This window comes from Manis javanica, chromosome X (genome assembly GCF_040802235.1).
Source record: "Manis javanica isolate MJ-LG chromosome X, MJ_LKY, whole genome shotgun sequence".
Lineage (NCBI taxonomy): Eukaryota > Metazoa > Chordata > Mammalia > Pholidota > Manidae > Manis > Manis javanica.
The window spans coordinates 118,140,852-118,158,009 of record NC_133174.1 but is presented as its reverse complement, the minus strand read 5'-3'; the positions used below and the strand labels follow the sequence as shown (position 1 = coordinate 118,158,009).

Here is a 17,158-nt window from a genome sequence, read left to right as displayed (position 1 = left end):
GGCAAAGTAAGGACTGAACTTCCCACAAACAGTAACTGAGTTCACACACTAGAAGAAATGCTTAAGGAGATTCTTTAGACAAGATAAAAATGATCCCAGATAGAATAACCTTATAGTTGCAACAAGAAATGATGAGGAAAAAAGTGGCAAGTATATGGATAATTCTAAGTGAATATTAACTTTAATAATAATAATAATAGTGTTTGTGGTATTTAAACATGTAGTATTAAGTACAGAGATAATATATAAATGGAAAAATAATATTGAAATACATCAAGACTAATGCAAGTTTATCCCAAATATTTGTTCTAATTAATTCATCACATTATACAGAGTTTTTAAAAATATATGATAGTTTCATAGATGCATAAAAACACTTGATAAAATCCAATATCCATTCACTATTCTTTTTAAGACACTTAGAAAAACTGTATTTCAGTGTGCTTCACAAATGCCTGATCCCAGAGACAGTTTCTGTAGTTCTGTGAGGTCAAAACTGTATCCATAATACCAAGACTTCATTTTCCTTTTTTGCTGTATTTACATTTACACTAATAGTTCAAAAACAAAGGAAGGCAGGACTCCAGGCACCTTAGTATGTATCAGGGCAGTAGCACCAAACTGTTCATTGATTCTTTGTGATAAAGAAATCAGAGAATAAAGCCAGTCTCAGGTACGATGCAAACTGTTTCATTTTATTTTTCATGACCATTCACAAACAAAAGCCAATTTCACTTAAGAATGTCCTTGATGGAAGTGACATCAGCAAAATGGCAGAATAGGAAGTCCCAGGTCTTCCTTCCTCGCTCAGAAACACCAGTTCAACAATACCCATACCAATTCCCTTTATGAGAACTCAGAAATCAGTTAAGAGGCTCCTGCACCCCAGGTGCTACTAAACCAGCTGCATCAAAGGTAGTAGGAAAATTCATGACACCCTTTCACCATAGTCCCTCCTCCCAGCACAGCACCACACAACTGGAAGAAAACTGGCCTCTGAAATTCTCCTGGGGAGGGAAAGAAGACTGTACTTTACATCTAACATTCTAACTTGGCAGGGGAGGGGAAGGGAGTGTGGGGCCTGCCTGAGGGACTAGCTTCTTTATCCACTTCTTGGAGCACAGACAAGAACTGGCACACCCTAGGTGCCTGGGGCCTACTGAGAACTAAAAAAAGAGCTGGGTGGTTAACTACAGATCCAGAGAACCCACGGGACAACAAACAGACCAATACAGCTCAGCAACTTCTACCTCATGGGAGAAAGGGATGACTGGAGGCTGTGTTCAACATTTCAGTTTTCTGTGGGACTGCCTGTGGGGCTGGTTTCTTAAATAGCCTGACTTAGGGCGCTAACAGTACCTGGCATACTCTAGCTATCTGGGGACCACTAGGAACAAAAAAGAGCTGCGTAGTGTGCTACTTCACAGGACCCATGGTACAGAAGATGCAAGAGAGTACAAGTACAGGAAGAAAAAACTGGAAAATTCCTCTGATTTGGAATCTACATATACAGGTACAGAGAAGACAGACCCAGAGAAAAGGTTGGGGAGGCCCCCAGAATCTACAGCCAGGCTGACTAGTAAAGGCCTTTCTCTGTACTCAGCCAGTACATAAAGACTGGAAGAGGGTTTTTTCAAATGCAATGATACCAACACAAAATTACAAGGAACATAATAGAAACAGGAGAAACGTTCCAATAAAAGGAATGAAGTAAGTCTGAAGAAACTGACTCTAAAGATAGAGGTATATGAATTATCTGATAAAGAATTTTAAATAATCATCATAAAGATGCTCAACAAGCTCAGAAAAAATATCCATGAACAAAATGAGAATTTCAACAAAAGGACTATCCAGACACACACACACACACACACACACACACACACACACACACACACACGAACGAAACAAATTTTGGAGCTAAAGAATGTTAATAACTGAACTGAAAAATTCACTAGAGAGGTTCAAGACCGTTATGGATAGTTACATGCAAAAGAATGAAATTGGACACATGTCATACACAAAAATCAACTCAAAATGGATTAAATACATCAACTTAAGACTTGAAACTGTATGCCTTGGAAAAAAGCACAAGGAGAAAGGTTCACGACACTTGTCTTGTCAATGACTTCTTGGTTATGACACCAAAAGCAGACGCAACAAAAGCAAAAACAGACAAGTGGGACATCAAACTAAAAATTGTGTGCACAGCAAAGGGAATAATGAACAGAATGAAAAGGCAACCTATGGAATGGAAGAAAATATTTGCAAACTATACATCTGATAAGGTGTTGATATCCAAAATACATGAGGAACATCTACAACTCAATAGCAAGAAAAAAAACATTAAAAAATGGGCAAAGGACTTGAATAAACATTTCTCCAAAGACATACTAATGGCCAATAGGTATACGAAAAGATGTTCATCACTACATCAAAGAAATGCAAATCAAAACCACAATGTTATCACTTCACATTTGCAAGGATGGCCATTATAAAAAATTTAAAAAACCAGTTATGACACATAATAAAGGACTGTTCCTCAAAATATAAAAGGAACCCTTAAAACTCAACAATAAGACAAACCAATTTAAAAACGGACAAAGACCTTGACACCTCATCAATACACAAATGGCAAATAAGCATATGAAAAGATGCTCCACATGTCATCAGGGAAATGTAAATTAAAACAATGAGATACCACTATACACTTGGTAGAATGGCCAAAACTGGAACACTTTCAACACCAAATGCTGGTGAGGATGTGGTGCAACAGGAACTCTCAATTTTTGCTACAGGGAATAAAAGTGGTATAGCCACATTGGAAAACATTTTGGTGGTTTCTTAAACTAAACATACTCTACTTTAGGATCCGGCAATCCCACTCCTTGGTATTTATCCAAAAGAGGTGAAAACTTCTGTCTACAGAAAAACCTGCACACCAATCTTTAAAGCAGCTTCATACATAACTGCCAAAATTTGAAAATAACCAAGAAGTCCTTCAGTAGGTGATTAGATAAACTGGTACATCCACACAATGCAATATTATTCAGCACCAAACAGACATGAGCTATCAAGTCATGAAAAAACATGGAGAAATCTCAAACGCATATTACTAAGTGAAAAAAGCCAACCTGAAAAGGCTAGATATTTTATGTTTCCAACTATATGGCATTCTGGCTGAGGCAAAACTATGGAGACAGTAAAAAAGATGAGTGGTTGCCAGGAGTTGGAGGTAGGAGAAGGGATGAATAGGTAGAACACAGAGGATTTTTAGGGCAGTGAAAATACTCCGATACTATAATGATGGATGCACATCATTAGACATTTGTCCAAGCCCACAGAATGTACAACATCAACAGTGAAGTAAAAGGTAAACTATGAACTTTGGGTGATTATTGTAAGAATATAGTATCCTCCACTGCCCCGTGGTCCCAAGCACATAAACCGGTGAGAATTATGCCTGGGCTTGCCTGGGGCTTGACTGGGCTTACTCCGCCTTATTTCTGAACATCCCGAACCTCCCCCAAGGCAACAGGCCTAGCGGATCCGCCACAATAAAAGGCACCACGCTGCTGCCCTCTCTCTCTCTCCATCTGTCTGTCTCTCTGTCCCCCTGCTCTCCCTGTTCTCTTTGTCTCTGTCTCTGTCTCTCTCTCTTTGTCTCTGTCTCTCTGTCCCCCTGCTCGCTCTCTCTGCTCTATCCTGCTGCTCTCTCTGCTGCTCCCTCTCTCTCTCTTTCTCTCCCCACCCCTCCCTCTGGAAGCAGCCACTCTCTCTTTTAGATAATAAAATCTCTTGCGTGGGCCCGTGTCTCCTGAGTCGTTCTGAGTAAGGAGGGTCGCGGCGAGATACCCTTTCAATTATAATGGGTCAATGGAAGTTCACAATTCTAATGTACTGAATGTTGATAATGGAGCAAGCTATACATGTGGGGGGGAAGGAGTAAATAAGAAATTTCTGTACCTTCCTCTCAATTTTTCTGTGAACCTAAAACTGCTGTAAAAATAAAATTCTTAAAAAAAAAAAAGCATTGGGAAAGATGTGCAGACATTGGAATCCTTGTGCACTGTTGGTGGGAATGTGAAATGGATGGTGCAGCCACTACAGAAAACAGTATGGAAGCTACTCAAAAAATTAAAAATAGAACTACCATACAATCCAGCAATCCCACTTCTGGGTATTCATTCATAAGAGTTGAAATCAGTATCTCAAAGAGGTATTTGCACTCCCAAGTGTAAGAAAATAGTAATTTATCCTCCATTTTCCCATGGTCCCAAGCACATAAGCCGGTGAGAATTATGCCTGGGCTTGCCTGGGGCTTGACTGGGCTTACCCTCCCTTACCTCTAAACATCCCGATCCTCCCCCAAACCAACAGGCCGAGCGGATCCGCCACAATAAAAGGCACCACGCTGCTGCCTTCTCTCTCTCTCTCTGTCGCTCTCTGTCTCTCTGCTGCCCTCTATCTCTGTCTCTCTGTCACTCTCTCTCTCGCTGGCTCTCTCTCTCTGCTGCCCTCTCTTTGTCTCTGTCTCTCTGTCCCGCTGCTCTCTCCCCCCTCTCTCCCTCTCTCTCTCTCTCTCCCCCCACCTCCCTCTGGGGCAGCCACTCTCTCTTTCAGATAATAAAATCTCTTGCATGGGCCCGTGTCTCCTGAGTCATTCTGGGTAAGGAGGGTCGCGGCGAGATACCCTTTCACCAAGTTCACTGCAGCATTATTCATAGTAGCCAAGAGGTAAAAACCACCCAAATGTCCATCAACAGATGAATGTATAATGAAAATGTAGATTATACATATGATGGAATATTATTCAGTCATTAAGAAAGAAACCCAGTCATATACCAAAACATGGATGAGCCCTGAGAGACTGAGTGAAATCAGTCACAGGACAATAAATACTGTCTGATTCTACTTGTATGAGGTATCTAAAGTAGTCAAAATCATAGTAGCAAAAAGCAGAATTTCAGTTGCTGCTAGGTGGGTAAGGGGAAAGAGAAATGGGGGGAGCTGCTCAATGGGCATAAAACTTCAGTCATGCAAGATGAAAAAGATCTATAGGTCTGTTATACAACACTGCACTCATTAACAATACTATACTGTTCACTTAAAAAATTGTTAAGAATTGATCTGTTATGGGTTTTTATCTACAATAAAGAAAATGTCTTTCAGTATAGCACAGAGAAGACAAGTAGTGACTTTGTGGCATCTTACTACACTAATGGACAGTGACTTCAATGGGGTGTGGGGGGACTTGATAAAATGGGTGAGTGTAGTAACCACATTGTTTTTCACGTGAAACCTTCATAAGAGTGTATATCAATGATACCTTAATAAAAAAGAAAAAAAGAAAATGTCTTTAATGCAGTAAAAATTAATTTTATTAAATCTTCAGCCCTGAAAACATGTCTTTTTTTAGTACACTTTTAATTTCTATGTAATGAAATGGAAAGTACACATAAAGCATTTCTGCTGCACACCAAAATACTGTTATTGTCTCCAGGAATATCACTTACACAATATTTGAATTGTGAGCTGAACTAGCTGCTTTCACAGAACACCATTTTTACTAGAAAGAACTGACAAACTATGGTTATTCGGACTTGGATCTTTCGCAGACATTTTCTCAAAAAAGAACTTCAAGGAAAACAAATGAGAGTATTTATTGCCAATGATAAAAGGTACATTTTCAAACAAAAATTAGAATTTTGGAAAGCTTGTATCTGTTGCCATGGATTTGTTCCCAGACGGTAACACCTTTCTTGATTAGTTCAATGCTTTTACTAAACAACGTGTTTTTTTAATATAATACAATGTATTGCGTCAGTATTTGAAAAAGCTGCATCATTCAGTGAACCAATATTTTCCAAAGGACTGATAAATGATGTTGCAAAATAATGCATGGGTAGAACACACCAAGTAGAAGAGAGACAAATGCACTTAAATTTAACAAAGTACACAAAGTTCACAGATGTGGTTTTGGATCTGGCATTACAACAAACCATTAAGAACCTCCCACTAGACAAATTCTAACATGGTATCAAAGAAGGGTGTCTACAATTATCTCAAAAGAGTATTAAAATTCCTTTGCCAACAACTATCAGTGTGAGGCTGGATTTTCTTCATACACATCAATGACAATATATTGCCAATCCCACTTCCCAGCAGACGTGAAATCAACTCTAGTTAGGTAAAACCTAAAAATGAAAAGCAAAATAATGTGTTTCCAGAAAATCATAAGAGGATTAAATTCACTAACGTTGGAATGGGGAAAGACTGCTAAACACAAAAGAGTACTAATCATACTGCAAAAGACTGATAAACAGGGCCACATTAAAACGAGTAACTTCTGTTCTTCGAAAGTCACTATTATAAAAACAGAAATGCTAGCCAAAGAATAACAAGATAATTGCCACACACAATGTAACCGACAAAGGGCACAAATACAGACTACATAAAAACTACAAATCAATGTAAGAAATGCAAACAATCCAATAGAAAAGTGGGAAAAAGATATAAAGAGGCCTTTTACAAGAAATCAGAAATCTAAATGACCAATAACATATAACAAGATGCCCATGAAAATATAAGCCCCAATAAAATACCATTAAATACATACCATATTGACCAAAAATTTCAAGTCTCACAATATTAAATATTAGCCAGGATGTGAAGCAAAGTGAACTGTCTGTCATACACTGCTGATGGGAGTATATTTTGAAATAGTTTGACAGTATCCAGCAGAGCTGAAGTTAATCACAATCTAGAACCCAGTAATTGTACACCTCAATATATACCAGACAAAATACACGATGTGTACACCAAGTACTTGAATAAGAATGCTCCTATTAGTCATGGACATACAATGGGGAAATGACAGCCTCTTCAACAGGTAGTACTGGCAAAACTGGACAGCTACATGTAAGAGAATGAAACTGGACCATTGTGTAACCCCATACACAAAAGTAAATTTGAAGTGGATCAAAGACCGGAATGTAAGTCATAAAACCATAAAACTCTTAGAAAAAAACATAGGCAAAAATCTCTTGGACATAAACATGAGCAACTTCTTCATGAACATATCTCCCCGGGCAAGGGAAACAAAAGCAAAAATAAACAAGTGGGACTATATTAAGCTGAAAAGCTTCTGTACAGCAAAGGACACCATCAATAGAACAAAAAGGCATCCTACAGTATGGGAGAATATATTCATAAATGACAGATCCAATAAACAGTTGACATCCAAAATATATAAAGAGCTCACGCACCTCAAGAAACAGAAAGCAAATAATCCAATTAAAATATGGGCAGAGGAGCTGAACAGACACTTCTCCAAAGAAGAAATTCAGATGGCCAACAGACACATGAAAAGATGCTCCACATCGCTAGTCATCAGAGAAATGCAAATTTAAACCACAAAGAGATATCACCTCACACCAGTAAGGATCGCCACCATCCAAAAGACAAACAACAACAAATGTTGGCGAGGTTGAGAAGAAAGGGGAACCCTCCTACTCTGTTGGTGGGAATGTAAATTAGTTCAACCATTGTGGAAAGCAGTATGGAGGTTCCTCAAAAAACTAAAAATAGAAATACCATTTGACCCAGTAATTCCACTCTTAGGAATTTACCGTAAGAATGCAGCAGCCCAGTTTGAAAAAGACATATGCACCCCTATGTTTATCGCAGCACTATTTACAATAGCCAAGAAATGGAAGCAACCTAAGTGTCCATCAGTAGATGAATGGATAAAGAAGAAGTGGTACATATACACAATGGAATATTATTCAGCCATAAGAAGAAAACAAATCCTAGCATTTGCAACAACATGGACGGAGCGAGAGGGTATTATGCTCAGTGAAATAAGCCTGGCAGAGAAGACAAGTACCAAATGATTTCACTCATATGTGGAGTATAAGAACAAAGGAAAACTGAAGGAACAAAACAGCGGCAGAATCACAGAACCCAAGAATGGACTAACAGTTACCAAAGGGAAAGGGACTGGGAAGGATGGGTTGGAAGGGAGGGATAAGGGGCGAGGGGGAAACGGGGCATTACGATTAGCATGTATAATGTGGGGGGGGGGTACAGGGCGGGCTGTGCAACACAGAGAAGACAAGTAGTGATTCTACAGCATCTTACTATGCTGATGGACAGTGACTGTGAAGGGGTATGTGGGGGGGACTTGGTGAAGGGGGGAGCCTAGTAAACATAATGTTCTTCATGTAATTGTAGATTAATGATACCAAAATAAAGATTTAAAAAAAGTTAATTGAAATATAATTCTATCTTGTCAGTCTCAAGGCCACAAACATATTCATTAGGATGTAGATGATAATATCACCATGAACTATTAATTAGCATCTCACAGATATGCTCAAATTGTGTGAGGACTTACTGATGGGCTATTATGATAAGGCAATTTGCTTCCAGAGCAGACACTTTTATTTCCCCAGTATAAAACAGTTCTTCCTTAGTTGTAGTAGGAAACTCAAACACTTGCTAAAGATTTTACCCTAGTCAGATTTGTCCATGCTCTTTTCCCCAAGTAAGCCATCAACAAAGGATCATAAAGCATCCTAAAAGAAACAATTGTTTTTGAATGCTGCATGTCTCACTACACCTGTTAAACAGTTTTTAGTATTCTATCCTAAATTGTAAGGAGAGAAAACAAACAGAACTATCTCGAACAGTTGCCCATTTTAATGTGGCTTAAAATATCAAATATTCTGACTCAATCCAAAATCACATTATTTTAGTCCCCTAATAACCTCCAAGTTGAATTCACCATTTTTTCCACCTTTAAAACAGTGTGGTGCTATTGTGCAGATGCCATCTCAAGTCCCTGAGACAAAGACAGAATCTACTTTCTGCTTAAGGTCTGTGAAACTTGAACTGAATAAAACGTTTTAAGTTCTTCCAAAGGACTTAAGCATTTTGTGAATACTTCTTAACATAGGTATTTAGTTTTCCACCTTAGTTGGTCCCATTTTCCAGTAAAAAAGGAAACAGAGCATAAGCCTGAATTACCTGATGATGGCCAACAACTCAAAGTTGGCTTCACATATAGAAAACAGATGTCAATCTGCACTTCAATTAATTCCTAAAAACAAACCAACAAAACAGACTAAATATGGTTAAGCAAAGTGCTACCTCTATATAATTGTCAAAAGAGAAGACATAATCCACAAAAATCAGTATTGGACACATAGTTTCATCTTGAAACCTGTAATTACAAGAATGAAAATATGCACTTATGAGGAAGAAAAGGAACAGGAAATGTTAAATAAGACAACAGAGTTCCTGCATACAAGTACATTAACAGCAATCACTATACCTTACTATTTAAGCATTGAAGAATAATCTCATAAAGCAGTACCCTAGGAAAATCTGATACTGCTACATTTTCTGAATGCATTTTTCTCAACAGGAAAAAAGACCAAGACTTACACTTAACTTTTGAAGGTCAAAATAAGAAACTAAATGCCAAATGAAAACAAAGATATGAAGAAAAGGTTTGAAATAAAAATTCAGCTGAACTTAGAGCACCTCTTATAGAAAAAAGAGACTCAACTACCAAGATGAAAACTTCTTAGAATGATTATTTGCCATGAACTTCCCCCTCCTACTTCCTAATTTTTTCACTGAATGAACACTGAATGAACACTCAAATGTACTTAGCTAAGTTCTGAAATGTGTAAAATCATTTAGTAGCAGAAGACAAAGAATGGCAACCAAAACATTTGGCAATTATAATAAAACCTTATTACAACTACCAAAGTTTATAAGGTAAGACCTAACAAAAATTTCTAAATTATAAATTTTTAAAAAGAAAAACAATTAAGTTCTTCAAACAAATAGATGATATTCAGCAAATTAAAGTATTTCAAAATTAGACCAAGTATTGACATGAGGCTAACTTCTTCCCATTAAGAGCTTGGAACATAATTCCTCCATTAAGATTGCTTGTGACACAAAGAAATGCTGAGTTCACTGTGTTAATAATTGCTACTAAAAAACAGAATTATCCACTGGATCTACTAGCACGTCCAAGTTTATTAGCTTAATCATGGCAAGTCCTATACTAATAGGAAATCATCAAGAAACTAAAACTCTAATTCCAAAATTAATTAAATCCGTATCTTGCATATGTCACAGAATTTGAGACTTTGAATTTCGATGTGAAACTTAAAGACTAGAGCTGTTTCTGGAAAGGACACTTATGTTTTGATAGTGCTCCTCTGTCCTTTTGATATCAGTAATTTACCATTAGCAAAACTAGTATTAACTAACACAGGTTAATTAGGTATGTGATGGACCATTCAGATATGCAAAATAGGTTTTTTCTTCTTAATTACCTAACAAAACTTATTCTTCAAAGCCAAGCCTTTCTATATTAATAGTTGCTTTGCAAGAATTTGCCCTCTCTGAAAAACGCTATGATACTAAAAATTAACTACAACTCCCAAAATACAGACATACTGGTAAGAAATGATGGACAAAAGCAGCACATGAAATACATAAAGATCTTTTAAAAAGATAATTTTCAGTTAAGTTAAAGCCCTATGCTATTTTATCTCCTTTCAAAGAAAAAATTTACCAAAATGTTTAAATATTAATTATAAAAGCCAAATCTATAAATGGGTTCACTAATAATTTGGTGGCACATTACCTTTGTTTTTAACATTTCCAGTTGCTGATTTATATTTAAGAGGCTGTTTTCAGACAAAGGAAAAGATGTTTTGCAATATATTTCCAACACCATTTTTCCAATAAAATGAAAACGCTAACACCTATCTTTACAAAATACAGAAACTCCAAAGTTTTGTACGTGACAAAGTTTTCAAAGAGGGAAAAGAGGTCAAATAAGTGAAGATTAATTACGGTGATGTGACTTTTTAAAATACTGCATTACATCGCACAATAATTATAAATTCTCTTCAATAACAGAATGCAGTTATAAAACTAACTATACTGATTTGGATCTACTGTAATTCAAACTACCTTTCTCAAGCCATGAAATAACTACATACACATTAAGTCCTAATAACAGTTTTCAAATAGCTCTTCAGATAATGGAACTATGACGGGTAGCATAGTAATGACAGGGATCATGTAAATATAAAGTGAATCCAAAATTCCGTTTTAACTAGGTATTTCAACCTCCTACATTACTTTGTTTTTCCCCAACCACTGCCAGTCAGAAGCCAAGCAGAATTTCACCTCCTAGCCCTAATACCAATCTGTCTAATGTGGGAGTAATAGTAAAACTGTCAAAACCAGCTAGAAGTACAAATATGCAAAGATGAACAGCCCCTAAATAACTAGTTGGCTTTAAAAGTAAACAAAGCAACAGCAAACTGATTTATCAGTTTTGGGGCTTATCCTAATCTAACAGATTAAAATGATGGTTTGGTATGGTAACTTCCCACCGTGCCTTCCCTAACAGCACAAAGGACTTAATAGATAATTGTTAACTAGTACATACAAGGATTTGGCAAATGTTCCTATAACAGCTAAAAATGAATGTTTATCAAATAGATTTCTGTCATAATAAACCAATAAGTACTCTAAGCATATGCTAGAAAGGCTAGAAAGGTTGGGGGCGGAGGGGGGAGGGGCAGAGGCCGCAGTAGTGGAGGCATGGGCGAGGCGGGAGGAGAGTTGAACCAAAATAAGAGAGTTGCCACTCTTCAAGAGTCTCTAGATTCGTTAGCGTACGAAAGTACACACGAAAGAGTCAAAGACTAATTAATTGCTAATCTGAGTGGTACAGACTGTTAAGTGCAAAAGCTGTCCAAAGAAGTTTAATATCTAAAGATCGTAATAATGTATTACTTTTAATAGCTATCACTTGAGCACTCACTATAAGCCAAGTGCTTTACACGCATTATTTAGTCTTCACAACAATCCTTCTGAGTACTTATTAATACCAATTTACTCAAGGGGAGACGGTCAACGTAGTTAAGGAACTTACCGAAGGTCACTTGGCTGGTTAAGTGGCTGAGACTGCCGTTTACCCAAGCTATTCAATTCTAGAGCTAGCACAGTTAAGACTTTTCATAAAGTGGTGCGGGTGCGGCTACCGCCGCGGACACCTGCACCAGCACCAGCACCAGCACTAGCACCAGGCGCGCGCGTGGGGTGGGGGTGGGGGGCGAGGGCAGGCGCGGGGCGCGGCGGGAGGCCACATACAGCGGCAATATTACAGGCGCAAGATCGGGTAACGTGTCCCCGCATTTCGTTCCAAGTAATGAAGTTCCAAAGATCTGTATCTTCCATTCCAGAAACCGTAAACTGCGGGGGAAGGGAAGGGGAGGGCAGGACGGCAAAATGGGTTTGTTCCCGCACATCGTCGACCCTTAGTTAATCAAGCTATTCAGTGAAGGAAATCAGAAATAAGTTTTGGCTTTTGTGTGGTGGTGTTTTTTTTTTAATCTGGGGTTTGTTTTGTTGCTTAAACGATTTTTTTCCCCCGAGAGAGCGAGCTGAAATTTTGGGTGAGAAAACCGTGTACGGCCCATTAACTGTTTTCTGTATTACCGGAAAGAAAAAAAAAAACTTTTATGACTTTTAAAGGAAATGCGTTATTCTAGGTACTCGAGAACCTTGGAGAGTTGCCAAAATTACAGTCCCAGGACAAAATGGGGTTTAGGAAACATTTAATGACGAAAGTTGACGCCAACCCTAAAGGGCCCTAAGGTGACAAGACGGAGCAAAGAAATGCCAGTAGGTCGTCGGGGACAGCGGCAAGCCCTGCTACACTTCTCCCACTGCAGCGGCGCCGCGCGAGGCCGGGACAGTCCAAGAGACCGCTCCCCGGCAGGACAAGAGGAGCCAAGCAGGGCTCTTCGCGACGGCCCGGGCTTCGCGGCGGCGCAGGGCAGAGAGCAGGGGAGGGAGTCCGGGACGGTTCGCTCTCCTCGGACTTCGGGCAGAGGGGGAGCCTGGCTCCACACTGCAGAGTCAAACGGGTGCAGAGTAAAGAAATGAGACTGAGAGCGACGAAAAGTCCGAACCCCCCAGCGCGGCCCCTTAAAGAGAAAGGAGCCAAGTGAGCTCAAGCTAAGGGGGACAAAAAAAGACACCGAGCGGGAGCGCGGGGACCCGCTGGGGCAGAACGGGAGTTCTGCAGAGAGGCTAAAGGATGACAGACTAAGACAGGCAGCGGGGATTTCAGGAGACCAGGGAAGGAAGGAGGTCAGCGGCGGTGAACCAGCACCGCTCCTCCCCGAGTTCGAAACTCCAATACAACCATCCCCGCCCGTCGCGCGATGGCGGAAGGAGCACTGCCACCCCTCTCCCAACCTCCCAGCACAGGTGAGAGCGTAGTTGACGCCCCGGCCCCCGCCCGCCTCCAACCTGAACACTCACAATTCGCCTCTCCCTGATTTCTCCCAGTTCTTTATCCACTCTACAGGAAGCACGACAGCTGCATCCGCCATCTTCCCCGGACTAGTAGCAGCAGAAGCCCGGATATGTAGCAAGGGAGCGAAGGGTCAAAGGGGAGCACCGCCCACGTGGAATGCCGGGAGCACAGAATTCGGTTTTCGGTTTCCCGCCCCACTCTCCTCCCCACCCGTGGAATTCTGAGGCCCAGCCGCCAGCGTGGTGGCTGAGATGTGTGGGTTTCCATGCGGACTGCGCCGGCCGCGTCTTCCGCTACCCTTGCCCTCACTTCCGCTTAGAGCAGGAAAAGTGCCGTCCGCTGATTGACTTGTAGCCCTTACCTTCTTCCCTAGCGTCTGCTGCACGCCACTAATTGAAACATGTAATTTTCAAGCACCTAATATGTGACAGACACGGGGGATAGAAAAGCAATAAGCCGTGATGACTACCCTCAACAAGCTCACAATCTGTGGGAAAGACATACAGGCAGTTAATTACAATACACATTGCTAACTGCTGACATAAAAGAAATGAATCGGGTAAGAAACTGCCATTCACTGTGTGCCAGGCATTATGGTAATACAAGGGATACAATCTAGGGGGAAGACAGAAATTGGCCCTGGGAAGCACAGCCACCAGGACTGACACCCTACTGTGTCTGCCGCTGTCATTGTAACCTTGGCAAAACTAGGGGGCGCAAGTACCCTGGAAACAACTTTACGTTACGTAGTCTCCAAGTATCTCCCGACAGGTACTATTTCAAAGAGCGAAATATTAACTTTGCGGTGGGAAAACATGGCGCACACTATCCTATGGTGAAAATGAGCGCCTCCTGGAAATTAGGCGGGCAGCGTGCGCCTCCTGAAAAAGTACTAAAAACACTAACCAATTCGGTAGTATCATCATGCCCAATATTCGCACAGCAAGAATTTCATCTTGAAAGAACATCAGACAAACCCATACTGAGGGACACTCTACAAAATTACTGGCTTGCACTCCTCAAAATCGTCAGTCACTAAAGACAAAGACAGATTGAGGTACTCTTCCAGATGAATCGAAACAACAACTGATCCCCAGCCAGGAAAAAACATGTTTTCTTTTGCTAAAAGGGGCATTGTTGGGACACTTAACCAAATTTGAACATCTGTAGACTAAACAATAAAATTACATCAGTGTTCAGTTCTTAATTTTAATACTTGCCATTAAGCAAGTGTAAAATGTTAACATTTTAGGAACTTGAGTGAAGGATGTAGAGTGATTCTCTGTGCAACTTTTAAAAATAAAAAGGTTTTACCAAGAAGGGACTAGCTGTTAAAGGGAACGGGTTGGGGAGGGTGGGTGCTGAGGGAGGGATAAGGGGATTAAGGGGCACTATAATTAGCACACATAATATAGGTAGGTCACGGGGAAGGCCAGTACAGCACAGAAAAGACAAGTAATGACTCTGTAGCATCTTACTAGGCTAATGGACAGTGACTGCAATGGGGTGTCGACGGCGGGGGGAGGTTGGGGGGGACTTGATAATATGCGTGAATGTTGAAAACACAATGTTGTTCGTGTGAAACCTTCATGAGATTGTATATATCAATGATACCTTAATTTAAAAAATAAATAAAACTAAAAAGGTTTTAAAAATACAAAATAGAAAGGTTTTTAATTAGCACAAAATTTGGAAAATACAAACAAACCAAATGAAATCTTACCACATAAATGTTAACTTATGAACTTTAGAACTAGTATCTTCTAAATTTGGCAAGTTTTGCCAAATGCACCAGGTTCATTTGCTTTGAAAAACTGTTCAGGAAAGAGGCTGTATTCAGAATAAGTTCTGGGAAAATGCTATATTTTTCTATGGTTGTTTTTCCTCAGCTATATCTAGTCTCCTAAAGTCCTGTCTGATGTTGAAATTCTAAAGCCACTGTTAGAAAATATATACTATTCAGTTGCAATGACATCTCAGAAAAACTCTTTGCCACTTCAAGAAAGCTCAGAGATGTAAGTACCCTCTGATCTTCTCATTTTTCATTATTATGGAATATTTCAGAAGTGAACAGAATGGTATAGTGAATCCTCATTGTACCATCATCCTCCCCTCTAAAATATTTGAAATGATTATTACAGGAAGGCTTCTGTGATACAAGAAGCTCTATCCTGCTGCTTATGTATACTTCACTATATAATCTGCAGCACTGGCCACTATCCACATTTGGAGCCAGATAAATCTTTGTGGAGGCAAAAAGGGACACTGTTTCTTGCAGGATGTTCTGCAATATCCCACTAGATGACAGTCTCAACCCCTGCACTAGTTGTTACAATATTTCCAGACATTGCTGCATGTATCCGGGAGTGAAAAATAACCCCCTGTTGAGAACCACTGAGCTACAATATTCTGCTGTATTGTAGCTTCTTACCTTGCCATTTTTTCAGTGACTTCTTGCAAACACTGAACTTTGTGCAGTGTTCATATCACACAGTTGTGGTATAACCTGACTGCAGTGATGCCCTTTGAGGACTTGGTTTTCCCTTCTCCCAGAAGCTACAGAACTATTTTTACATGGTATGATGACTCCTTCAGGAATTCCTCAGGGCTAATTGGATTTTTGCTCTGTAGGACTGCAAAGGTGTACCTTTTGCATCTTTGTTGTTGGCTTGCCTGTTCTTTGCTGTCAGCATCTGGTTTTGTCTCAGCAGCTGGGAGTGCTGTTCCCTGATGATCTCACTAATTCATGGGTACCAATGGACTAGGTAGGGACTGAAGTCTGTGGTGAAGGCTAGGAATGAGGTAGCCTGTGTTGACAGTGTTGATGCATGATGTGGCAGGGTGATTTTAGGTTAACTGAAGTCAGGGAGTCATGTTACCATCTCAGTGAAAAAGGTTAATGAGACCAAGCAGGAGCCACGTAAGAGCAAAACAAGACAAAATAAGTAAAATAACTGAAGAATGAATGCAAAAGCTGTATCCTTTGTGGGACTATCTCCTGGAACTGAGTAGTGATAATGGATTTTTATTATCTAAAGATTTAGTTATGTTAAATATTCATATTAAAATTTCTAGGATAACCACTTACATAAAAGGATATTAAATATCTTCCAAACTGCCAAAAGGGGGAAAAAATTAAAGAAAGAGAAAGAAAATCTATCAATCCAAAAAAAGGCTAAAAAGGAGGAAAAGCTTTTTGTAAAAGTGGGACAGAGAATATAGAGGAAGATGTTAGCTTTAAACTTTAATATGTCAATAATTGCATAAAATGTAAATGAACTAAATACTCCAGTTAAAAGTAAAGATTGTCAGTCTGGATTTAAAGAAGTCTGGGTATTTTTAAGAGCCATCCCTAAAACACAGGGACACAAAAAGTTTAAAAATAAAAACAATGGGAAAAATACACCAAATACTAAGACAACAAAAATTAAGTTGTTATAGCTAGATTAATATTAGACAAAATAGACTTTAAGAGAAAAATAAATACTAGATTTAAGAGTGTTACTATATAGTGATAAAAATTTCAATTCACCAAGAAAGTATAATAATCTTAATCTTGAATGTACTCAACTGCTTTGAAATAAGTGAAGCAAAAGTTACAGGGAGAAATAGAAATCTACCACCACACTGAAAATCTTTAATTTGTCTCTCTTAGAAACTGATAGATGAAGCAGACAAAAAAATCAGTAAGGATATAGAAAATTTGAACATCAATGAACAAGTTTGATCTAGTATATATACACAGAACACTGTACCTAGCAAGCGGAAAATAAACATTCTTTACAAGAA

At 39.3% G+C, this 17,158-nt stretch overlaps 1 protein-coding gene across 13 annotated transcripts in view; it reads right to left on the bottom strand.

Annotated features, from left to right (window-relative positions):
• THOC2 (THO complex subunit 2) overlaps positions 1 to 14,520 on the bottom strand; it is a 134,452-nt gene extending 119,932 nt beyond the window's left edge. For 3 of the 13 annotated variants that reach the window (XM_073227795.1, XM_073227805.1, XM_073227796.1), the window contains exon 1: positions 13,375 to 14,517. In XM_073227795.1, the coding sequence (XP_073083896.1) occupies positions 13,375 to 13,445 (71 nt within the window). In that variant the 5' untranslated portion in view covers positions 13,446 to 14,517. Of the gene's footprint in view, positions 1 to 13,374 lie in introns of all 13 variants that reach the window. The other 10 variants (XM_073227794.1, XM_073227800.1, XM_073227802.1 and 7 more) reach the window with 7 other exon arrangements.
• Between the last annotated feature and the right edge of the window lie 2,638 nt (positions 14,521 to 17,158).